This window comes from Zootoca vivipara, chromosome 2 (assembly GCF_963506605.1).
Source record: "Zootoca vivipara chromosome 2, rZooViv1.1, whole genome shotgun sequence".
Taxonomy (NCBI): Eukaryota; Metazoa; Chordata; class Lepidosauria; order Squamata; family Lacertidae; genus Zootoca; species Zootoca vivipara.
This window is the reverse complement of record NC_083277.1, coordinates 62,925,378-62,950,512: the sequence shown is the minus strand read 5'-3', so window position 1 is coordinate 62,950,512 and position 25,135 is coordinate 62,925,378. Positions and strand designations below refer to the sequence as shown.

At 44.0% G+C, this 25,135-nt stretch overlaps 1 protein-coding gene across 2 annotated transcripts in view; it reads right to left on the bottom strand.

Annotated features, from left to right (window-relative positions):
• The window catches only part of ANXA6 (annexin A6), a 37,727-nt gene that overhangs the window by 6,847 nt on the left and 5,745 nt on the right, over nucleotides 1-25,135 (bottom strand). For both annotated transcript variants that reach the window (XM_035105693.2, XM_035105694.2), the window contains exons 2-20: nucleotides 24,530-24,585; nucleotides 17,744-17,834; nucleotides 17,425-17,519; nucleotides 14,752-14,865; nucleotides 14,449-14,539; nucleotides 13,722-13,801; nucleotides 13,584-13,640; nucleotides 12,176-12,269; nucleotides 10,762-10,857; nucleotides 10,131-10,189; nucleotides 9,099-9,221; nucleotides 7,879-7,937; nucleotides 6,645-6,723; nucleotides 5,388-5,469; nucleotides 4,277-4,371; nucleotides 3,088-3,201; nucleotides 1,701-1,791; nucleotides 1,314-1,393; nucleotides 79-132 (exon numbers count right to left, since the gene is read on the bottom strand). In XM_035105693.2, coding sequence (XP_034961584.1) covers nucleotides 79-132; nucleotides 1,314-1,393; nucleotides 1,701-1,791; nucleotides 3,088-3,201; nucleotides 4,277-4,371; nucleotides 5,388-5,469; nucleotides 6,645-6,723; nucleotides 7,879-7,937; nucleotides 9,099-9,221; nucleotides 10,131-10,189; nucleotides 10,762-10,857; nucleotides 12,176-12,269; nucleotides 13,584-13,640; nucleotides 13,722-13,801; nucleotides 14,449-14,539; nucleotides 14,752-14,865; nucleotides 17,425-17,519; nucleotides 17,744-17,834; nucleotides 24,530-24,547 — 1,572 coding nt within the window. In that variant the 5' untranslated portion in view covers nucleotides 24,548-24,585. The remainder of the gene's footprint in view (nucleotides 1-78; nucleotides 133-1,313; nucleotides 1,394-1,700; nucleotides 1,792-3,087; nucleotides 3,202-4,276; nucleotides 4,372-5,387; nucleotides 5,470-6,644; nucleotides 6,724-7,878; nucleotides 7,938-9,098; nucleotides 9,222-10,130; nucleotides 10,190-10,761; nucleotides 10,858-12,175; nucleotides 12,270-13,583; nucleotides 13,641-13,721; nucleotides 13,802-14,448; nucleotides 14,540-14,751; nucleotides 14,866-17,424; nucleotides 17,520-17,743; nucleotides 17,835-24,529; nucleotides 24,586-25,135) is intronic.

Sequence of the window (25,135 nt, the reverse complement as noted above, 5' to 3'; positions counted from 1 at the left end):
GAAAGGCAGAAATAAATAACTGCCCTTGCACATGTGGTTTTATTTCAAGAATATATCTTTTAAGTGTGCATTTCTCACCTGGGCATCCGCCTGAGCTTTAGCAAGGTCCTCTCCTCCTTCATCACGGGCCCCCTGTGTCCAAAACATTGAAAGTAGTGAATAAAGGTGCAAAAAGTGTCTGTAAAAATGCCTAGAAGCAAGTCTGAGACCAGCAGGCAGCATCCTCAGGCAACTAGGGCTCCTGAGGATGCCCTGACTGGCTGATGTAACAATTGAGCCACAATGCACAGGAGCAATGTTATTTCACTCCTTGCCTTATGGACAACCACAATGGCATCTGGCTGATGCCCACGGAGCTGCTATCACTGCTGCCACCACCCCTCTCTAGTATGCCCCACCCACCTACCACTCTTGTCCTGTGGAAATGATTAATGGCAGGAGGAAGATGGGTGCTGCCTACAATTCAACACATGGGGGTCCCACAGCTGAGGAGCGGACACTGGTATGCTGCTTTAATTCTAGACCAGGCTTCCTCAACCTCGGCCCTCCAGATGTTTTTGGCCTACAACTCCCATGATCCCTAGCTAGCAGGACCAGTGGTCAGGGATGATGGAATTGTAGCCTCAGAAAACCTGGAGGGCAGAGGTTGAGGAAGTCTTTTCTAGACACAAGGTAATCGCAACGTGATAGCTAGCACTTTGCAAAATGTGATGCATATTGCGGTGGTGCAGCAAAAAAATAAACTAGCTTTACAAAAAGGAGGAGGTGGTCCGCAACAGTGCAGAGACAGGCTTTCAGATTCCAAGTAGGTTGCCAGGTTTTTCATTCAGTCGGGTCTCCTGTGACTTTTAACGCATGCAGAACAGGCATAAACCATCACAGGTTTCCCTATCATAGTGATGGAAGGGGCTCCCATTGCCCTCAACTCCCCCCCCCCACTAATAAAGCATCCCTGACATGTGGCAATTCAGCTTCTGTTCAATATACGTAACAAATACGTAACAAAGGAGAGTTCGCCACCTTTCAAGGCAGCTTGAGTAGCTCATACAGTGAGAATTGCTCTTCCAGACCACCACCACCCCTTGCAATTTGAACCCAATGGTTCAGATCCTGTCCTCTGTAGTAACAGAAAACCCAATCCACTCCATCAAAGAAGCAACTACCTGGCTGTCATATCGCCCCTTAATCATCTCTTCTCCAGGCTAAGCACAGCCAACTCCTTCAACCACCTCTATCCACCTTTGTGTCAGGAAACAGCTCAGTGGTTTCTACTTGTCCTGCTATTTGGGAGGCATGCAGGAGAGAGTCCTTACCAGAGCCAGGGAGATGAGGATCCTTTTGAAATGCCCCGAAGTGTCAGAACTCAGTGCATCTTCCAAAGACTTACTGTAGGCTGAAAAAGGAGCAGAGGAAGATATCATGATGGGGGATATTAGAAACATACAGCAGAAGATTGATCATCATCCTACCTCCCACCTGAGGATTGATTCTGTGCATTTTGTCTTTCCTAATTGTGATCATTGCATACCCACATATTGGCATATGGATGCACAAAGGCCTTATGGGAAACATGGGGGCAAATCTCTCTCTCTCTCTCTCTCTCTCACACACACACAACACACACACACACAGAGAGAGAGAGAGAGTTTATAAGTCCACCAATTCCTTAAAGAGCGATCCTGCACCTCAGAGAACTTTACCGTCTTGATATGCTGTGTTAATTGCTTGGATCTCCTGGTTGTTCCGAGTGGCCAAAATTTCAATGAGAACACTTTCATCAGTTCCAGCCCCCTGAAAGGATTAGAAGGACACATGACAGTTGTTAGAATATATTTCAGAGTATCTAAAAGCAGGGCACTTATTTTATTTTATTTTATGGGGGGGGGGACACTGTCCACAAGTGGCTACATTTCTGGATGCGAGCATCTCACTGCTGGGGAATACCAGCCCTTGAGCTTACAGGGACCTCCAGAAACCCCCTGGAATTACTCAATAAAAGGAGAGTGGTTCATGGATTAGTCAGCTAGAACTGGAATCAGGAACAGTGGCTGAAGTCAAAACAAAATAAAAAATTCCTTCCAGCAGCACCTTAGAGACCAACTAAGTCTGTCATTGGTATGAGCTTTCGTGTGCATGCACACTTCTTCAGATACACACTAAAGAATCTCCTTGAGGGAAAAGCAGAGTAGGGGGTTCCCTACCCCCTACCTCCCCTTTCTCCTCATGGAGATCTGAATCCTGGAACTAGCTTTTTTTGCAGAGGGTGGATTTCCCAGTTTTAGTTCCTAAAGACGGCATGGGGAATTGGCCTCGTTCTCTGGGGAATCTTGCTACAAACCAGGGCTATGTGGCTCTGAGCCTCTATGGTTTGTAGCCCCCAGGGCAACAAGTGGACTTCCAGTTTCCCCCTGTCAAACAAGCCTGCTTGTTCCAGATCTATACTGTAGATCAGGCATCCCCAAACTTCGGCCCTCCAGATGTTTTGGACTACAATTCCCATCTTCCCCGACCACTGGTCCTGTTAGCTAGGGATCATGGGAGTTGTAGGCCAAAACATCTGGAGGGCTGCAGTTTGGGGATGCCTGCTGTAGACCATGGGTAGGTAAACTAAGGCTGGGGGCTGGATCCGGCCCAATTGGCTTCTCAATCCGGCCCGCAAACGGCCTGGGAATCAGCGTGTTTTTACATGAGTAGAATGTGTCCTTTTATTTAAAATGCATCTCTGGGTTATTTGTGGGGCATAGGAATTCGTTCACCCCCCCCCATATAGTCTGACCCCACACAAGGTCTGAGGGACAGTGGACTGGCCCCCTGCTGAAAACGTTTGCTGACCCCTGCTGTAGACACACTTGGAAGAGTTTCAACTTGGCCTGCTCCTTACGCATCATTATGTCCTTTGAGTACCAAAGCAAGGGAAAAGTTTCCTTTTCATCTCACTGACACTTAAAAAGTATCAGGTGAGTTTCCATTCACAGAACCTAAATCTGAAAGAGCAGGGCCTTCCATGCACCCAGGCCTGCTATTATATAAGGTTAAGCAATAAAGTCACATTTGGGTATATATATCTTACAAAGCTACATACAATACCTCCATAGCTTTCTTCAGTTGCTTAGCATCATACTGCGCTGGTGTCATCATTAGTCCAAGAATAACCTTCGCCAAGGGCCCCGATACTTCAGATTTCAGGTCAGCTATCAGGTCCTATCATGGGAAACACAGATCTGAAACCCTGAAGGACTGCTGCCCATCAGGCAAGCAATACTGAGCTAAATGGATCAGTAGTTTTGATTTAACATTCACCCATGACACTGGGAAAGGAGAACGGGTTTAACCCCTCTCTCCATTCATTGTTTTCCCAAGCTAATAGTCTAAATTGTCCTACATAGACACATAATTCTATGTTTTGGTCTACACAGGGCAAATAGAAGGTTCAGAGGGATTTTCATTGGGAAAACAGCAAAGGCTGGAAAGGATAAAAACCCTCCACCCTCTCCAAGTACTTTGGCCTTGATCCACAACCCCATAAACACACATACAGTTATTATATCCATTGCTTTTTCTTTTTTAAACAAGCAAACATTGGAATTCAGTTCCTGGGTTTTCTACCATCTTGTCTAGTTAAAAGTAATTAAAACAGTCAGCTGCTTGGGGTGGGGCTTTTGACTTAAAAGTGGAATATAAGCAAGCAACAGAAAGATGATGGGTGATACTGAACTAAGTTTTAGTTAGAGCAGACCTGCTGAAATTAACATGAACATGTTAGGTCCATTAATTCCAATGAGTTTACTCTGTGTAAAACTTAGCTAAATACCACTCAATCCATTTTTGTGATGTGCTTTAATTTGCTAGAATCCTATGGGAAGAAGGGTGGTTCAGAAATAAAATAATGGGTGAGATTCACCTAAAGAATCCTATTAATGGAAACCTTCTGAAAGGACTTCTGCTAGTGCAATGGGCTGTCCCTCCTCTCTTTGCCCCACATGCCCCCCTCAGTTGGTTCTTCGGTGGGTCAGAAGAACAGCTAGAACAGCACAAGGGTGAAGAGAGGGTAATCATTTCATCTGGCAAGCCAATATGCATGTGCAGATACAATGATTAGAAGAGTTGAATTTCTTAATAATGCTAAATTCCTGCTCTTAAAAAGGGATTTTTTAATGATACATCTATGAACATTGGAGGAAACAGCAGCAGATGAAAGGAAAGTACAAATAAATGGTGGTGGTGGAAATACATACTGGGAAGAACATTAGAAAAATAGAGGTAATTCTCTAATTACCCGGCCATAATGAGACTTGTATGCTTGTATGATTTCTTGCCTCTGGGTGTTACTCCGCTGTGTGACAACCTGAATGATAGCATCTTCATCAGTGCCTGAAACCCAATGTAAAGAAACTATGACTCGTCCGGTTTTTGACAACTCACGAGACTTGACTCTGTTCAGAAATAGTATTTATACTTGACTCCCACATTTTATCCTGGGGAGCAACCAACTGACACAGTCCCACTGATACCAATCAAGGGGAGGGGACCTGTTCAAATGAGCATACACCAAGTTGAGACTTTGCTATTCATTCACTGGCAAGAGCAAACGTCTTTCAGGGGGAGGGGGGGGAATAACAGCCCAATATTTCACAGCTTTCTACAAATATGTGAATTTCTTGTGCCATTCCCTCTGCCATCTTGCAAATCATAAAAATTTGGATGCCCAAATGACCCTGCACAACAAACCAAAGGAACTATAGGCAGTAAACCTGGGTCTCTCTCTCTCTGTTTAGCCTGAACCAAGATACACAAGAGCATAGAGGAGACTTCTTCTTAACAGCCTCCACGCTACATCTTGTGACCTGGCTCCTAGATACCATGTGGAGGATGCTTAAAGTAAATTGCCTCCAATGGTGGGCCACTCCATGCTGCTGGAGGCATTATTTTCTTTTCCAAATAAAAAAATAGACCACACAGCCAAAATTAAGGGATGCCACAGAACATCAAGACCAACCCTTATAATTGTCTAGGGGAGAGGTTGGTTACCAAATACATAAGAAAGGCCATAAATACTGGTCCATTGAACTATAACAGGAATCATTGAAATGATAACACAATCCACTAGACATTTCATTTCATCACAGAGCAATGAGCAAAAGGAGGTAAGAAGTCTCCTCCCCAGTCTTGATCCGGAGGGTACTTTGTTGGAGAAGGCCAGTGTAGAATAATATACTGTACTTAAAAAGTGTTTCAGGTAGGATAGATCTCACTGAAGAAATTTGGACTTTTAAGACTTTCTGAATTTCCCCCCACCCTGCAAGCCTATATATTTTGCACAGGATACAGGCAACTGATTTTCCTCACACTGCATGAATAGCAATACTCCTTTGCAAAACCTTACATACCAAAACCTTTCATGGCTTTCCTTAGTACTTTTGCATCACCATCAGCATTGAAATTTGCAGCTGGATAAATGGTTCCTTTCGGCTACAGAAAAACAGAAACAGAAGTTTTGATTAAAACCATGCCTACTGAAGGGAAACGGGGAACCAGCAGAAAGTTAAGGGCAAAGCAGCTATCAGGGATAGAGCAAGCCGGGAAGTTAACAATCCTCTTGTTTTTTAAAAGAAAAATAGCCAAGCCGGGGGAAAAGCATCCAAGTAATAGCAAAAAATAATCTCCTAAAAAGTGCTATCGCTTTCCAGAGAAAGAAGGTGTAAAAAATAATAAAAAAGAAAAGAGACAGCATCTAGACACTTTTCATCCCCATGCATTTTCCAAAGTTAGGGGGTGGGAGAGGGTGTCCTTATTCAGGTCCCCATTTCCTACGGTACTAGGACAGCCTGGTGGCTTTTCTATGAACTGAGAACATGGTTCCCTCTTTCACATGCAGGGGAAGTAAGGTGAGTTCATACAGTCTGTTCCAGTTATGGCAATTGCCACAGGTTATCACCACCTCTTGAGTTGCTTCCTGGCATTAAGCAACTGTATACCATGATGGGAAAATAATCTGCGATGGCTACAGGGTTAGTTAATAAAGTGATATCTGTAACTATTACATGAAACATGTGATGTGTGAATTCACCCTTTGAAAGAGATTAGTAGGTAACTCAGTATCTTGAATACTCCATAAAAAAGCACAGTCTACTTATAGCCAGATATTGTTAAGAGGCACAGTGGATTGATTCCTTCAAGTTCAGCTCCATTAGTTTAAGGTAGTTGCAAGGATGCATAAGGGATGTTTCTACTACCTTCTAGCATTGTACTTGAAGTCCTAAGACTGCACTGATGCAGCGTCAGCGTAATGCTACAGTGGGCACCTAAGACAAAGCAGCCTCATCAGGCTGCCCCTCTCCCTTTAATCATACCAGTATATTAGTAGAGAGCTATTTCATGCTAGTGTGTATTGGGAAGCAACCAGAATCTCAGGGGAGTCAGTTCACAGACATTCACAAGACCAAGAGTAAGGAGGAAAGTTGCCATGAAGCCATATCTGTTAAAATGCATGTTTTAAGGAGGTCTTTGGTTATAGTGGCAGCGCACTGAACAGGAAGGGTAAACCAAGAGGCCTAGCAGAAATGGGTCAGCAGCACGCAGAGTGAAGCAGCTGTGGTTTCAATCCAGCAAAGGGCAGGCAGAAAAGGGGAGGAGCAGGTTCTGACCTCTATTTTGGCCCTTGCACTAAGCTCCCACATCTGATACGCCACCTGTGCAGCTTCAGGGAAGAACTCACCTGCGGCACTGAAAAGGGAGGGGATAGGACACAAGGTCTATGAACTTCACGGAGACATATGAACATACTATGTAGGCCTTGAATTTGTCAGCTGGTGCCATTCTCACCCACTCACCCCACTGGGACGGAAGAAGGAAAGGCGTGGTTATACTTCTTCTTTGCATTTTAAATGGAATGCCCTGGCAATACCCAATTGCGTCCATTGCCTACACAAGATGGTACCAGCTTTACTGTGGTGCTGGGCCACTAGTGTGGGAACATCAAGAAGAACTTTCAAATAGTAAGAGCCGTTGATAGTGGCACAGACTCCCAAGAGAGGTGGTGGACTCTCCTTCCTCGAAGGTTTTTAGGCACAGGTTGGATGGCCATCTGCCTTATGGGATTTAGTTGAGATTCCTGCATTGCAGGGAGTTGGACTACATGATCCCCGAGGTCCCTTCCAACTCTGCAATTCCATGATTCTATGGATGGAGGAGGGGCACATTTAACAATGACCACCAGTACACTTTGACCAGGAAGAAAAGGGAAGAATGATCCTCAGGGATGCTGAAGTTGCCCACCCCAGATACAGACTCTCATAGGCTTACCAAAACTAGACTGAAAAACCCTTGGGAGCCCTGCTGTATCGCAAACTTAGTGTAGGATGAAAAGGTTCTTTCCTATCCCCGTTTGAAAATATGCCTTTCAACATTGTCAGAAGGTCACTGTCAAATAAATATATACACCTTCTCTCCCTAAGTTTTTTCTTAAAGAGCTTTACTTGTATTCAAAGGAATCTGCATGGTGCACTGACAGCAGTCTGGTTTTCAACTTTTGATAATGCTTCCCGCAACCAAAGGCCACTAAAAAAAGACACATTTCTCCCCCCAGAAATTAAAGAGGAAATTATTCCAGGGTCCTATACATTTTTTAAACTAATACATGAGTAGTATTTTCAAAAACAGAACCTGAGCATCTCTGCCAATGGAAAATTTCCCACTGTCTTTGCAGGTCTGTGGTAAACAAAAAGTTTAGCAGCATGACAAACTAGGGTGGATTTCCAAGACTATTATTTTAACTCATCAGGGGCTAGTACCCCACTCAGACAGTAAAACAGCTACTGACTAGCCTTGTTAAGAGAAATAAAAGTCACAGAGCAATGTTTAACTAGTAGTAGAGCTTACTCATCATCTCCTCCACACAGCTTCAGAAGCGCTTTTTTGTATTCACCAGATGTGTCACTCTGCAAAGGCAATAAAAGATGGCCGTTTTGAAATGCACATACACACAAGCACTCAAGGCATCAACTGTTATGGACAAGCCATCCACAAGACAAAAAATCCCCAGTTAAGGTGGCCTAAAGTGTTTGGTAATTCTCCCATACTCACAGCAGAGGAGCACGAGATTCAAAACTGCAGCTTAAAACAGAGGGTTATGGAAACTGTTTTGTCCCCAGAAGCAAACACGCAGACCAAAGGCCAACTAGATGTGGGAAGCCTGGAAACAGGACCCAAGTTTTCTTCCATTTCAGTGTTTCTTGAACTAGAATTTTGTTTAGAAAATGAAACAAAACCCCCAAATTCTTTAGTCACATGTGGTGGATTCTTATAGAAAAGGGCAAATGAATGCCAAAAACACCAAATAGGTTTCTCAGAAAGTAAAGGTTAGCTCAAGCAACTCTCTAAGGCAGGCATCCCCAAACTTCGGCCCTCCAGATGTTTTGGACTACAATTCCCATCTTCCCCGACCACTGGTCCTGTTAGCTAGGGGATCATGGGTGTTGTAGGCCAAAACATCTGGAGGGCCGCAGTTTGGGGATGCCTGCTCTAAGGTGTGGGTGGGCAGGAGGCAGTTCTTCATTGCTGAGTGATTTGCAGTAGATTGGCAAGTGTTTCTCGCTCCCAAAATTTGTTAGCCCCCACTTTTTTAAGGGCTACTGAAATGAAGCTTGGGGGAAAAACTAGGAATGAACTTTTGTGTGAATGATTGCAGGGTCAGGCCTAGTACAGAAAACAAAATCCTGGCTTGATCATGTACTTACATTGAAGCACCCTGTTCCTGAATTTTATTTTATTTATTATTACATTTATATCCCACCTTTTCTCCAGGGAGTTCTTGCCCTTTTCTCAGAGTTTTCATTCCACCCTCCCTTCTAAGCCACTATTTCTACACCTGACTCCACTGGTGGGTCTCAAGATTACAGCGTAAAAAACAAAGCAGATCCCACAATTCTGAAGTCTGTCCCTACATGCTCTAAGGCTAGCCAAGCCTTTCTACAGTGATGAACTTTCCCAAGCATAATGTGAGGTATGAGAGACGGAGCGGGGCAATTCCATTATGGAACAGAAGAAAGAATCCCCCCTCTCATTTCTCCATTGTAGACCATCTGAAAATCAGTATTTACCTCAATCATGTGATGCAGTGACTTCTCGTATTTAGTCCGGAATATCTCTCGGATGTCCAACATGTCAATCTCACTGCGTGACACCATGATCCGAATCAACGTGTTGTCCCTCGTTCCTAAGCCCTGAAATAGATCAACAAGGGTCACATAAAATATCCCGAAGTGGGGGTGGGTGGAAATCAGGGTTTGCTTTAAAACATTAATGAATGCAAGCACTGTTTATATGTCTGGTGTACATTACCCTGGGCTCTTTTTTGGTGAACGTGATCCAATGAATGATGAATGAATGAATGAATCTGCTTTGAACAAAGCCCAAATGCGGAGACCTAAGCACTTTGAAGGTACTTGGACATCTTTTGGGTCAAGCTGCGCCTTCTCTGAAGTGAAGCTGTCCTGCAGTTCTGGACCCTTTGGACTTGGATGGCTGCCCTTTGACAGCCTGAGAACAATCCCTGGTAATGCTGACCATGAGGGTGGGTATCAGAACAGCTGTTGCTCCAATGGCCCATGGTGGGGAGTGAGCTTTCTCTCTCCCAGCCATTTTGCAGGAAGTGTGTTGATTCTACGCCCTATGCCTTTATAAGGGTTTTACACAGAGTACTAAGAAAGCCTGCATCACCAAAAAGTGTTCCCCACTATCAAGGACACTGGTGATGAAAGGCTAATTCTAGAAATGCTGTATGTTTGTAGTGAAAGCTCTCTGAAATCCATATTACTCAAATATCATTAAATGGGGGGGGGAATGGGGAGGGGCCCCCATTGTCAATGGACACTTATCTCCAGAGGCCAAGAACAAGTTAGATGAGTGGGAATTTAAGCCAGGACCAAAGATAGTAAGAAAAGGACTAAACCCCTGCCCTCCATGTCTCGATACTGACAAGTTGTTTTTAGAACAAAAACAACAAGACCAGTGAAATGCAGTAATATATTTAACACAACATCTATAACATGTACAGTGCAACATGTAGATGATCACAAAGCATTCAAGAGGGGAAGAAATCCACTGTCCAAGGCAGCTGGAATGCCTCTCACCTTCATGGCTTTGAAGAGCCTGTCTGCAAAATACTCTGCTGTACTCCGCATATTCTTCACTGTGGAAAGAAGAATCAGGAGAGAGTGTTAACTAGAGGCTCATGCTCCCTGCCTGCTGGCTAGCAAAATGCGAGCGCTCCCTTAGCCCTTCAAAACCTGGACTGAGACACAATCGTGAAAATGCCCTGGAATATTCAGATAACACAAATGAGACCTGTAAGAAAATTATGTTGTGTGGATTGCTCCTGTTCTGGGTTGCAGCAAGTCAGCCAGACCCTCCTACTGGAAACTCCTTTCCATCCCTACCTCTAGTCCTCTGTTCTGCTCCCCAACACTCCCCAACATGATGACAAGATCAGTTCTGCCTCTCATCCTTCCAGCATACCTTAGATACTGAAAAGTCCCATCCCTTAAATCAAGTCATGTGCCTAATCCAGAGCTGAAGTTCAGAGCTAAAGAAAATTTAGGAGTCTGCCTTTTGTTAAAGCACGCCCAACATCAACTAGGCTTGCAAAGACCTTGACATCTTTAATTTTGAATTGATCCACAGGTTTAGGCTGAAAGGGCCTGACCTTCAGAGTCACTTCTAGTCTGCCACACCACTTCAAATTACAAGATCTGACCCACTTACCTACAGCTAGCATCAGTTTTTCAAAGTCTCCAGACAGCTCTCCCCGCATGCTCACTTCAAGGGGCTTGCCAGAGATCTTCAGATACTCATCAAAGACTGAAAAGAAAGCATAGGAGAGGGATAGTCTCACACGCACCAACCTCTGGTTCACTGCTGTGCCCAAAGAAGGCTGCACTCTTGATCAATCAACAGTCAATGCCACTGAACTGCCATGTCTTAAAAAATATTTTTACAAGTATTCCAATGAGAATAGTTTTCAAATTAAACTTTGGATTTGTTTGAATGTGGCATCTAAACCACAATGGCTGCATTGGCAGGAAATAATAATCCAAGAACATTGGCTTCCCACAGACATCTGGTTGGCCACTGCAAGAACAGATTGCTGGACTGATCCAGCAGGGGTGGCTTGGGGTGGCTTACTAAATCATACCGTGCTGGTGCATGCAGCCTAGTTGCTCCCTTGCTTATCCCATTTATGTAAGCAGGAAAACAAGTCAGGAAGGGGATAGCTTAGCATTATGTCAGAATTTAAGATTATGGTTTGTTGTTAGCTTAAAGTTGCATCTGAAGGTGGAGTTGTGGTTTGTTGCCCTTTAACATGTCCCCCCCCCCCAAACAAGCCAGGATCAACAGCCAGCCTTAAAACGAGGTTTGTTGCTTGTTTACAAATCCTGGTTTGTTAGGCAGAAACAAGGCACAAACTCAGGTTCAGATGTAATTCTTAAGCTCCTTTCCTGATTTGTTTACCCACTTGCATGAAGAAGGAACTGACTGCATGAGCACATTATGGTCCATTAAGTCAAGGTTCCTGTCTTATTGTTACCTGCAAAGATGGTCACTTAGGGGTTGCACTATTGAGCTTTCTGCTCAGCACTGAAATTCTCCCCTAATCAAATAATTCATCCAACAGAAAAAAAAGTGTTCTCAAGAGCCAAGGTAGCATTAGAACCAAATTGCAAAGAACAACTCTGGCAGAACACCTATAAGGCCTCATCAGTTATATAATTCAGCCACTAGAGGGCAAGTTTATGGATTCCTGTCCATCGTAACTAAGGGCTCATCCAGACTTGCCCTTGCCCCGCCGCTCCCCCACCTGGATAAAACCACTTTTTAGCTCTCAGTCAGAGCAAATGTAAATCAGGTTTTCTCCAGATTGATGTCTGTGCCAGTTTATCACTAAAGAATAGGTTTTCTTTTCCCAGGGAAAGTGGTGGGGGCCAAGGGCAAAACTGCTCAGACTTGTGCCTAGAAAGTGTGGGACAAGAAGAAAAGCACTCGGACCTGGGCACGGGACAAGCAGAAGTGTGGATGGGTCTTAACTGGTATGTACTCTGCGAAGACGTGTGATGTTTGGCTAAAAGAATTGTAAGATGTGGTTTGTAACCTAATATTTGAATGCAGTGCTTAAGCTCACCCAGCCGAAGATGTTGTTTGCTTCGGCTTCCAAGGATGTAAATGAATTCGGCTTCATCTGTGCCCCATTTGGCTTCTCCAGCATCCAACAGAGTCTTTTCGAAAGCACAAACACACACAAACACAACAGCAGCAGTTTAAAAACAAGGATCAACATGAAGAGTCAAGTATTAAGAAAAATGTAATTGGTTGCAGTATTGATAAATTGTATTGATTTAATTTTTATTAATAAAAATATTTTTTAAAAAGGTCAGCTCATGTCGAAACTCTACAGCAGGCACGTCCAACAGGTAGATCGTGATCTACCGGTAGATCACTGGACGTCTGTGATAGATCACTGGCTCCCCCCAAAGAAGCTCAACAACTTTGACTCCCCTAAATAAAGCTCAACATTTTTGCCCTGCACCCCAAAGAAATGGGGCTTTCCTTCCCCCTAAAAAAGCTCAACAATTTTGACCTGAACCCCAAAAATGGGGTAGATCACCACCAGTTTTTAACTCTGTGAGTAGATCACAGTCTCTTGGGAGTTGGCCACCCCTGCTCTACAGGAATTTGTCTTAGAACAATGATACATGCAACTCAAGAGGAAACTATTGGTGAATTCTCAAAAACGGTAAGCAAAATCTACCAGCCTTATGCAATCAGCAAACCAAGTAATAATAGGATGTCATCGCTGGGTCTTACTTTCAACTAGACATACTGGGAAGCTATTCAGTCTTTAACAAAACAAAAATCATATTGTATTATTTACTACTAAAGACTTGAGAAATATGTTCGGCAGGAGATTGCAATCTTAGTTATGATCACATAACTTACAATACTTACAAGGAAACCACCACTGTGCTTCAAGTTGCTGGGGATATTTAGCTTTTATATAAAAGTATCATAAACACCAGTAATTTCTAAACAGGCGTTTTCATAATACCTACATCCCAGCAAGTATGTGCAGAAGTCTTACAAAGTATTTGAAAGCAGAGCTGTCTGCTTTCAGTGGTTCAACAGTTTGATTTCAATAGATGCAGTATTTTAGAACCAGAGACTCTACGTTGGATCCATAAACAAACATCAATCCAGGAAACGATGAGTTCTCCAATTGGCTCAGAAAAGCATGAAATCTTTGACTGCAGATACCAGATAGGTGGAGAAAATGCACTGTTCAGATCTGAACCTCTCATGCTAGGAGATGTCATCCCAGGGGTGTCTGTTTTTAGGTCTACATAACTGATGCATTGGGTGTGTGCACGCAGAGAGTACTCATATCAAAACCTGCAAGAATCACCTGGGCAATATATTGGCCAGATTTTTAAGTATGCCCATTTCCCCTAGATCTAGATTTGTACCAAGATGAAGCAGAGTTCATTGTTTGGATCATCATTAATTGGGCAAGGTATCATATAAATTGCACCAACCTGGGCATCTTGCTGCACTAAGTCTTCACTTACAACATCATCTTCTTCTCGGGTGCCCTGTAGAAAGGACAAGGAATCGAACCCATTAGTACTGCAAAACATTTGAAGGGACAATACTGAGTGCAGGGGCCAACATACCTGAAGAAGGACAATAAGCATCTTCTTGAAGTGTCCCGAGGTGTCTGCTACAACATCTTCCTCCAGGTCCCTCTCATATGCTATGGAAATGTTAAAAGAGAGAGAGAGAAAGAGAGAGAGAGAGAGAGAGAGATGAGTTATCAAAACCCACGGTGGAAAGGCATTCATTAGCAGTGGGACTAGAGGAAAATAAGGGATAAAAAAATCAGGGTCTGGAGAAGTGGGGTATATTGAGGAGAATAAAGCAAGGCAATGGAAGTTGGATGCAGGGTTGAAATGAGACTCCTATGTTCATGTGGCTGGGAGTTTGAGCACTTACATTTTTTAACTCTATTGGAATTTTTTAAACAAAATTATCCTAAGTTGTAAGGAGACTTAGGGCAGAAGAGATAAGCAGGTAAGCAGACCCAAGCAGGACTTGCCCAAAGCAGGAAAGTGTTTTGAGTGCATTGAGTTATAAGGTATATTTATACCTTAAAATGTATAAACCCTTATAAACAAAGAAAGAAACAAAGAAATGATGTGGAGATGGGGGGGAAGAAATTCATTTTATTTTATGTGCCAGTTATATGATACATTCCCAATCCTATGCAGGCTTGCTCAGAAGCAAATCCCACTGTGTTCAATACTGTAGTTTACTCTCTGCTTCATCACGGATATCTTTAATATTAGCCGGAGTCTGCTCAAAATCCAGGGAAGTGTCACAGCCCCTGCCCTCTATACTCACCATCCTTGTAGGCCTCCACTAGAGCACGTATCTGCTGATTGGTCCGAGAAGCCAGGATCTCAATGAGGCACTTCTCATCAGTCCCAATACCCTGTGAGTAAGGAAAACAAGTCAGCTGTATGAAATGCAGCACACTGCAACCCAAGAAAATGAAATAACCCAAATAACCACCTCTGCAGATCAGTATGAGCTGAATGTACTCCCCAATAGAAAAATGATATCGAAAGGCACAGTGAAAAGAAGGCCACTGCTGTCATGTGCCCCCAAAGCAATGGCAAACCCTAACCCTCACTCCCCCTTTACCTTGAGAGCATCTTTGATTTCCTTGGCATCAAAGTATTCCAAGGGCCTCATTAGGCCCACAATCAGCCGTTCAAATTTCCCAGTGAGTTCATACTTCAGGTCTGCAATCAGGTCCTAATAAAATGGCAGAAAAGACAGAGGAGGAAAAGAGAAAATGAGATTGCTTCCTGGGTTCACTTTGTTAGAAGATGTCTCATTGGTCAGAATGGCCCTGTGGTCTAACAAACAATTTCTAGGTTCATAGTTCAAGGTTATTGTCAGAGCCAGGTCTACTTATTTTGCTAGATTAACACCCTTGCATCGCATGTGGACAGAGTGGCAACAGGAAACTATGGATTGTAGCCAACCAAGTTGTACTCAGAGAAGACCCACTGAAACTAATGGACCAAAGTTAGTTAAGTCCATAATTTCAATGGTTCTGCTCCAAATATAACCGACATTGTCCTTATGTACACAGGGTTGTAGCCAATGATATATTTTAGGCTGAATTTCTGCAATGAAACTGAAGTCAATACCACTGTTGCTACTAATAATTAATATAACCACTTTGCAAATTCAGATTACAAATTGCAACACTTGTTTGAATGTTCAAACTACCCAATGAGGTATTGTCAGGGTGCTGTTGCGGCTACTGTTGAGTAACAACGTCCGAGTCTGCTCTGTCTTTAAGAGTTTTATTGTGCATGGTATTTACAGTGTAGAGATAGCAGAAAACATGACCTCTCAGTCACTCGCAGAATCCGGGAGTGGACGTTTCTGGCTACGGGACCAGCATAAGAGTTTGGGCACCCCAAAACGCCTCCTCCCAACCTTACGTTTGGTGGCGCGCCTTAATTCGGGCGCCGGAAGGGGCTCCCCAGGGCCGCCTCGAGCAGGTTGGGCGCCCTGGCGCTGAGGCGCGGAGATCGCTCCGGCGCCCCCGCCCTACACCTAGAGCCAGACCTGGGGCTCCCTGTTCCCCTCCACCTCTTGGTCCTGGCGGCGCAGGGGCTCTCCAACATCGCTGAGCCCTGACATCTCCATCCCACTCACTTCCTGATTCCCCTCACCTGACCCACTGCTGCTGCTCTCACTGGGCGAAGTGCTAGTCAGCAAGAGGGGAGGAGGCTCCCTGCAAGAAGGCCCCCTGACAGGTATTATTCTCATTTTGCAGATTGGAGACACTTACCCAAGGCTACCTAATGTCTCCATGACAAGGGCAGAATCCCAGTGCTGAGTAAAGGTTGCCTAACTCAAAAACTGCCTTTCTTGCTACTAGATTACAGTGGTTCTCAATGAAATTTGAAAGCATGAAACGGTTTGAAAGCAAGATAAAAATTTGCTTACTAAAGGCATGTTTTTATCCAGCAAAGTGCCACTTTGAGATATTAAGGTGGCAGTGGGGGTGGAGACAGAGAAATTGAACATTTTGGCTGAATGTGCTTTGCTATGCAAAGACCCTCGTAATTCTGAAATATTTTCCAACATCCCTTTTCTACAGTGCTAAAGAAGCCATCTCACACTAGAATGATGCGCACATATCTGTGTAGCAGTTCACAAATTCTCACTTAGCACGCAATCGTTATTTGTGGTTGACACCAACTCCTCCTTGCCCCTCCCCACCCCACTCTCAGCATGTCCCAGGGGACTCAGCAGTGGGAAATAATATTGCCTTTCACTTTGTTCTGGACAGAGGCACAGCAAACTTTCTTCTCTCTGCCTCTCTTTAAAGTCCAGCACAAACTGATGCTAGATCCAACCTCTTTCTTGGAGTTCCTCCCCACCCCCTGCAGATTCAGGGGTGAGCACTATCTATCATCACAGAACAAAGAAAGAAACTTCTTGCAACTGGGGTTCTCTGCATCCCTATTCACACATTACAAACATGTAGGGAACTAATGAACTAAGGGAGTGGGGCTGTACTGCTCCCCCTCCTTAAAAGCATAAATGCCCTACATACATGTGTTTTGTGAACAGGGCTTAAGACGTATGGAAAATGTAAACAAGGGAAGGGTGTCTTTATCTCTCTCTCTGCTGGGTGTGAAAGGTAAAGTTATCAGAAAGAAGGATATGAGTACCACTGGCAAATTTGGCATCCAGCTTTGTGGACTTCCAAAAAGAAATTCATTTCTATGAATGTCCTTCTTGGTCCCTGTTGAGCAAACTTATCTGTGCTGCAGAATACAGGCTTCTAGAACTCTCTCTCTCTCTCTCTCTCTCTCTCTCTCTCTCTCTCTCTCTCTCTGTGTGTGTGTGTGTGTGTGTGTGTAGTGGGTTCTAGGCAGCCAACATGATCAGCAGCGTATCTTATGCCTAGAATAGTAGATTCAAGAATCCCAAACAGGATGCTCAGGTAGGATGAAATCTAGTCTGTCCTCTGACACCGCCACTTATGTCTGCCAGTGTTGTAAAGGAGGGGTTCTGTGTTGCAAGGGAGAAATGCCATTCACATCCCAGTAAAGAGATATAAAATTAGGAGCCTGGCGCAAATTCTCCCCTCCATGTTCCTCAGGCTGCTTCCTTTGAATTGCCCCATGCTGTGTCCAATTTTAGAATCTATGGATCACATCTGAAAGGTTTCCACTAACTGCATTCCCCAAAAGTTAAAGAGATTTTTCATTAATCTCCCCAGCCGAGATGAAACTTGCATGTGGTAGTTGCTTGCAAAACAGAACAATCCCTTCTCAAACTTACCTTGCCATAAAGAGCCTTGTATGCCTGGCAGATTTCATTTCTTTGCTTATTGCTTCTGGATGTTATTAGTTCAAGTATGGCTTCCTTGTCACTGCCTGCAGAAGACAAAGAGGATGAGTCATGCCTAAAACAGTAAAGCCATACAGTTCCTATTAGAAACTGTTATATATTTATTTATACCCTGACTTTCCCCACTGACACGACTCCAGATAAAAATAGGGACCTCAGAAAATATAGGAAAAACGAAGACAAAATCCTGTCAATGTCACAGTAATTTTAAATTCAAGTGCGCAGAAGACAACTGTTGCAGGACACATACCAAATCCCTTCATAGCATTATACAGGGCCTCAGCATCCTGGTTGGCATCAAAATCTGGATAATCCTTCACGGAACCCCTGTATCTCCCAGCCTAGAAACAAAGAGAAAAAGACAATGAGGCTGTTAGCAATCAGACGGCCCGGTAAGGAAACAATATGCCATGTGCAGAATGTATACAATGATGGCATGTGGAAGGGCATGTCCAGCAGTTGCTCCACACTTGTGGAGTTCTTTCCCCTGAAGAATTTCACCACAGCCCAGAACAATACAGAATCCAAAGCAGCCAGATTTCAAGTTGCATCAGAGCACAGGTCAGCTAAGGTGGCTTAGCTGGCGTGCGCCAACAGATATTCTTTAAGCTGCCAAGGCCAGACCTAGGTAGGCATTTTGGAACTACGGTGTTTGCCTCCACACTTTTGGAAATATGGGAACCAAAATGTATGGCAAGACTACATCTGGTAACACCTGTCAGGGTTAACCTTTGCTAAGTAGATTTGATATTAAGGCAGAGGTATTTAGACAGTTCAGCATGTAAATGAAACCACAATGGAAGTTAGTGGCAGAACACTGCCCTTGAGCATTTTGATGTTCCATCACAAGGACTGAAAGGAAGGATGCCAGAAGCTCAAGGCCAAACAAGATTTCCCTATCCCTGATCATCCTGCTCAGGTTGTTTTGGGAGAAGACTATCGCCTCCCATGGTCAGAAGTTGTGCATCATCATCTAGATAAGACATCACTTAAAATCCTTCCTGCAGAACTATTTTGGCTGAATACAATATACTTACTTTCCTTTCCACACGTGGTGCTGTGGCCAGTGTTTGGCCTCATATATGTATGGAATCATATGTGGAAGCCTGTAAAAAAAGGTATACGGACCTGGCACTGGTTTCCCTGGCTGCAACTGCCACGTCCATGGGAATTACCATGCTCCTTTGTGTCACAGGTTCAGAGCTTCTCATGTGGGGAATAATATAATGGTGGGAAATGGGCCCCTAGATTTTGAAGAAAGCTTAAGAGATCTGAATATCCTTGCTGCACAGGCAATTCTTGAAATCACTTTCTCCTTATACCTTCCCCCACACTCATGAGTCAGTCTAGCTTCCTGACAGATGGCCAGAGCCCTTGAGGTTATTAATAGAGGCGCTGCTCTGCCCAGAATTCTGCTCTTCTATTCATATTGCCAACTTGGTCTCACAATGACAGTTCCCTACTTGCACATCCACCCTTCTAGAAGTATCAATGCACAAGGAGCAGAGGCACTGCTGCCCATCCTAAACTAATCTCCCTGGAAGAACCTTCTGAAATATCTGACCCGAGATTCCAGGACTCATGACACATCACTTCACAATCATTCCTCTTTCTGGAGAGGGTTGGGAGAATGCTCTCATGTAACAAGATGTGAGAATGATAGATGTCATCTTCCCAGCATCTCCCACACACATACCCAACTGGTTGTTCAGAGGGAACAACCTTAGCCAACTCTATTTACATTTAACTCAGGGATTCTCAGACTTTCCACACACACCCCAGACCCACTAGAAACAGCTGGAAATTACCGAGGACCCCCAGTGACAAAATGGCAGCAGAGGGAGGCAGTTTGGCATAATCCACACACAATTACCAACATCAACAGGGCTGGCTCTAGGTAGAGTCCCGGTGGCGCAGCGCACCAGGGCGCCGGGCCGGTAGGTGGGGCGCTGTGCGGCAAAGCCACGTGGAAGCCATACTAAGTCCGGCGGGGGTGCCGGAGCGATCTCCGCCTCTCAGCGCCAGGGCGCCCAACCTGCTCAAGACTGCCCTGAACATCAATTTCTACTGATAGCTAATCCATCTTTGGCAATGGCCACATTTATTTGCCAGAGGGCATTCCTTCCGGCAAGGAGTTGCACAGCTCAGCTTTCCTCAAGCAAAGTACAGAATTTGCTGTGCAGATATTGTGAATCTCCCTCCTCATTTAGGCAGATTTTGCTGATCCGGAAGTGCTAAGTGAAGAAAGCTTCTCAGCTCCATATCCCTTTCCAAGTTTTTTCTACTCATTTCCCATTCTCCGTTCATGTTGAACTGGTACCTTATTTTCCCTGCAACCACCACTTTCCTTCACCCTATATACACTCATTTCCTCCTATAGCGGTGTCCCTCGCTTATCTACTTCCTTTCTATTCCCAGTTTATTATTTAACCACCACCTTTTCCCACACTTTAATTTCCTTTAATACCCCCTCTGACTCTTTGCCCTCATCCCCTGTTATTTCTCTGCTCCTGAACACCACTGCAAGGAGTTGCTGGTGCTGGCATGGCAGGCAAGTAAGGAGGCACTGGGCAAGGAGTGGTTCTGGTAGGTCCTGGCTCACTGCTTGACAAACACAGACCTAGAGGATTTCAATCATGTAGGGATCACCAGGAAGTGCAAAAGGAAAAGGAAAACCCACCCTCGGGAGTTTCCAAAGTCACATGTGTCATGTGATATGTCCCTGAACAAATCCGTAAATAACTGCCTCACCCTCAAACTGGGAATTGGAAATCTTGTCCCCACGGTCCAAGTGCAACACACAGCCTTATTACGTTACGCTAGCTCTGTGAACTGTACCAGATTTCTGGACTGGCTGTACAAAAAGTGAAGGTCACGTTGATACATCCCAGCATTCTTCCACAAAAGTCACTTGTGTGTAGGGAAGCCACATAAGCCTATAGTAAGTGGATCACATTTCCTCCAACAGAGCCCAAAGCCTGTCACAAAGCATAACAGCTAAACTGCATAAATAAATAAAAAACCAATACGAAGCTAAAATACTGCCCTATCAAATTGAAAAGATATGGGCAAACAGAAATGTCTTCCACAATAAAGGGGAAGGTGCAACTCCAAGGGGAGACTTGGACTGGGACCTGGGAGAGCAGGGTTCAAACCCCCACTCAGCCATGAAGCTCATTTGGTGACCTTGGGCCAGTCACCATCTCTTAGCCTAACTACCTCACAGGGTTGTTGTGAGAATGAAATGGAGAAGAGAACCACATATACACCACTAGAGATCCTTGGGAGATAAAGCTGGTACATAAATGTAATAAATAAATCTATACAAAGAAGGCCTTTTTTGCTCCTGCTCAGGGCTGAGATGGGATAAGACACATTTTCCCAGCTGCTAGGAAAGCACAACATGCCTAATAGTCCAGCTTTAAGAAAAGGCATGTGACAACAAATGTGTAACAGCACATTTGTTGCAAATTGATTGGGAAAGCATCTGGAATATTCTCAGGAAACAGAATCTGCATGACCTAAGCAGCAGCAGCTTCCAAGTCTTATAGTTTTGGTGTTCCATTTTCATGCATTTTTAGAAATGGATAAGACTCCCCAAAGTGCATCTGTGCTTGTCACAAGATCAACACAGATTCCCATAACTTGAGTATAGAATGTCCTCTTTGTGCCATTCAACATGGTGGAGTTTTTTTAAAACATCACCTGCCGCAGAAAAGAGACTGTGTTAAGTTCTTAGGCACTATTATTCTACTGCTGACAGATGCCCTGTCTTTTTTGGCCACAAAGTTAGACCTTTTGTTTAGTATTTAGCTGTGCTTTAACAAATTTCGTTTCATTATTCAACAGAATAACAAAAAACAGCAACACAAACCCCAAACCCCACACATTCAGAACCCAATTATGTTATAATACCAGCTTGGTATGGGGAGGAACAAAGAAAAAAATACCTCCAGCTACAAGCTTGAGGTATTGGAATAAAAATGGGTATGCATCATGTTTTAGCAGCAGCATGCCCCAAGAACTGATTTTCAAGGATATAAACTGTATTACTATACAGCATCTCCCTTGCCAGGCACTCAGATCTCAGAATGAAAACTAGCGTGTGCATTTATGAAACTTAATCAACCCTCATGCTCATATACAGAGGCGGAGGGAGAAGATAGTACTTTCTACAAAATCAGATAGTATCTTAAGCAAGGCCTCTTGAAAGTTATGTTTTGGTTGTAAGTTACTTAACCAAAGAACACCAGACAAACAAACTAGTAGATGCTAGGGGTTCAGGGTGCATCTACCAACTGAGTTCCACAGTCCATAGTTTCCCTTTGTCCTTATTGATCCATATCATTGATTGAGGAAGTGGTGGGCAAGCGTTGACTGCACAATCTACATGGCTGTCCACATATGGAGCCAATGCCCACTATTCCATCAACTTTAAGCATTTCCCGTTTCTGAAATTGCCATAGATTTTTAAAGGGTCTTTAACTTTCAGCCTGCAAATGTCTTTTTGTTTCCATCTTTGGAAAGAGCGTTAGGCAACAAAAAAGACTGCACGACAAGAATTGCCCCCTGGAAGGTATGCCAAAAGCAGCAGCTGTGTGAGGCTTCCATTGGCACCTGTCCTGGGGGGTTTCCTCTAAGACTCCCTGAAATATTTATCAGGGCCCCAGAGCTATTAAAAGTTGGCGGGATGCCCACTGTGTGTTGTCAGAATGATTTTCTGCCTGTGGGGAGTTTCTCCTGCATGGCAGCTTCTGGGTTCTAAACATATGAAGCGCCAGGGGGTGCTTTTTGTGCAGCTTGTCACCCTGTGCCGCAATAGCAGAAACAGGGCCATCTCTAGAATGAAGCAACATGGTATTTTTTTATTCTATTTAAAAAATGCCATCAAGAAACATATGACAATGGGCCAGAGATGGAAATATGCAGGAACCCATTGTTGCAGAGTACCAGAAAGGATTATGAAGGTCCATTAGATTATCTCGGACTACACTTGCACCTGACTAAGCTTAGGTTGCAGTTTTTCCCCAGAGAGATAAATGAAGATTCACTGCTAGTGGCATGTACACTAATATCACTTTCATCTCTAGAAAGTAGGTTTATGCAAGGTTTTGCTGTTTCTAAAACCTACAGCTCACAGCCCCCTTTTAAAGTATGGGCCACCCTTTGACAACCTGATGCTCTCCAGATGCTTTGGACTACAACTACCATCAGCCCAGTGACCCAATCTAGTAGGCTTAGGCTCTACTGCCCTTTAGATGACGGGTGGTACAGCTGAAGCCTTCTTTCCCTTGCCAATGCCAGGTTCAGCCCAAGACATGCTTTCCAAGGTGCAGAATCCATATAGTGTCCACACTCACCCTGCCCAGTTCACTACTGTTCTGTTCTTTCACTGCCAACTGGTAGGCTACATATTGCTGCTGGTGTAGCCCAGTTAAATACATTTAATAAACTGTAATAATCTGTCACATTAAGAGACATTCGAACCACAACTGTTCCACGTGTACAAATGGTACAAAGCACTTGTTCTTCTATCCCCCCCCCCCCAGAAGGCATGCCACTATGATGATGCAACGTAGAATGAACTGTCTCCGAACACATTAAACCATTGGAATCTTTCAAATTATGCCCACACAAAAAGAAGAGAAATTCACAACTGCTGGCATCCCTTTTATGGTGAGAGTATTCATTTAGACTCAGAACCAAAGCATGTGTGAAAAAGAGCCTGGCCACATCACCCAGCAATACCCACTGACCCACTGACTACCCTGACCAATATCCTCTGCATGACAAAAAAATGATTAAATACAGTACCAAGAGAAAGTCAATTAAGTAGTATTACATTTAGACTGATTTCACAAACAAATGTCTGGCACTTTAAATGTCATCCTAGTCATGCAGGTGCCAGCTTCCTGGAAGCAGCATCCTTGTTGCTAGCATAATATTTAAGTGACCCAATCATGTGCAACCCAGTCAGGTCATTGGCAGCCTCACTCCTGTGTCCAAGTTTTTTAATCATTACTCCAGCAGCCACCCAGGCAAAAGCAGCTCCCACACATCTCAGGCATAGCTGCCAAGTTTTCCCTTTTCTCACGAGGAAGCCTATTCAGCATAAGGGAATTTCCCTTAAAAAAGGGATTACTTGGCAGCTATGATCTCAGGCAATGTTTAAAGATTTAACTTCAGATTTATTTAATGTGGCAACCATCTCTCCTTTTTCAAAAAGAAAAAAAGAATCAATTTTGGACTGACTCTGTTCACAATGCTGAAGGTGGTTCCCAGCTCCTTATTCGAAATAGCACTTGTAACAAGCAGCCCAATTAATGAACTCCCTCTCTGCTCCTCGTTTGGCAGCCCTCCTGCTGCCCCCACAGCAAACCCCTAAACCAGGCACCCCCAAACTTCGACCCTCCAGATGTTTTGGACTACAATTCCCATCTTCCCCGACCACTGGTCCTGTTAGCTAGGGATCATGGGAGTTGTAGGCCAAAACATCTGGAGGGCCGCAGTTTGGGGATGCCTGCCCTAAACACAGCAAACACCTAAAGTGTGCACTCAGAACAAGGCCTCAACTCAGCCCCTCAATTAAGATGCCCTTGCAGCCAAATATGCTATGGAAGCCTCTGGAAATCTGTACTACATCTACTTTTAGTGACTGAACAAACAGAGCTCCTCCCCCCCGCCCCTTTTCAGCTTCATTTTCTATTCCTCCCAGCTCACTCATCCTACTCTGCACTGTAGAGATGTTTAGCATACATCTGCTTTTTGTTTAGCTCCAATGCTGGCTGCAGGAGGAAAGAATGTAAACTGTGCTCAAGATCGCCTTCTCAGAAACAAACCACAGCTGCAAGGGGAAAGATTTGTTCCTTCACTCCTGATATCAAAAGCCTGAGTGACCTTCCCTCATTAGCAGGGTGTTGCAAGATTAGAAACAAGAGATGCCCACCTAGGTTATCACACCAAGGCAAAATTGTCAGTATGATGATTGTCACCAACATGAAGTATCTTAAATTTGCAGGAACTGAAAATGCCTTACCTTTCCGCTGCTTGACATGACTTCTGGATCAGTATTAACAGAAGAGGTGGTGGATGCTGCATAACAAGAAGATATATTAACCATGTGGATGCCAACAAAAAAATCCTTTAATTTTATTACCCTGATGGACCTAAACTTCAGCATACTCTGCACAAGAAACACAAGAAGCTGTTTGGTCCACCCAACCCCAACTATACTGAGAGCAGGTCTCTATAAATTCATTTCTGCCTCCCAGTATTAACAATAAACCACGATGAACAAAACTGTGATACAAAATAAATATTTTAATTGCTCTATAATACAATTTAAAAATATATATAATTTTACATAAAATGACAGTACATCTTCTAGGAAAAGTTAAAACTCACTTAAATGTGCTGTACCTGAAGATGTCAGGGGTTGAACCTGGGGCTTCTGCATGCAAAAGGTGTGCTCTACCACTGAACCATCCTCAGGGGATGCTCCTATGTAAAACTCACCCTTTTTGGGAGGATGATACATTGAACTTTATGGTACATTAGAAACTGGTCCCTACAGCACCGCCCACCAGTTTCCTTGCAAGATCAGCCTTGGGCTCTCAGCCACTACTTTGATGGTGGAGGGAGG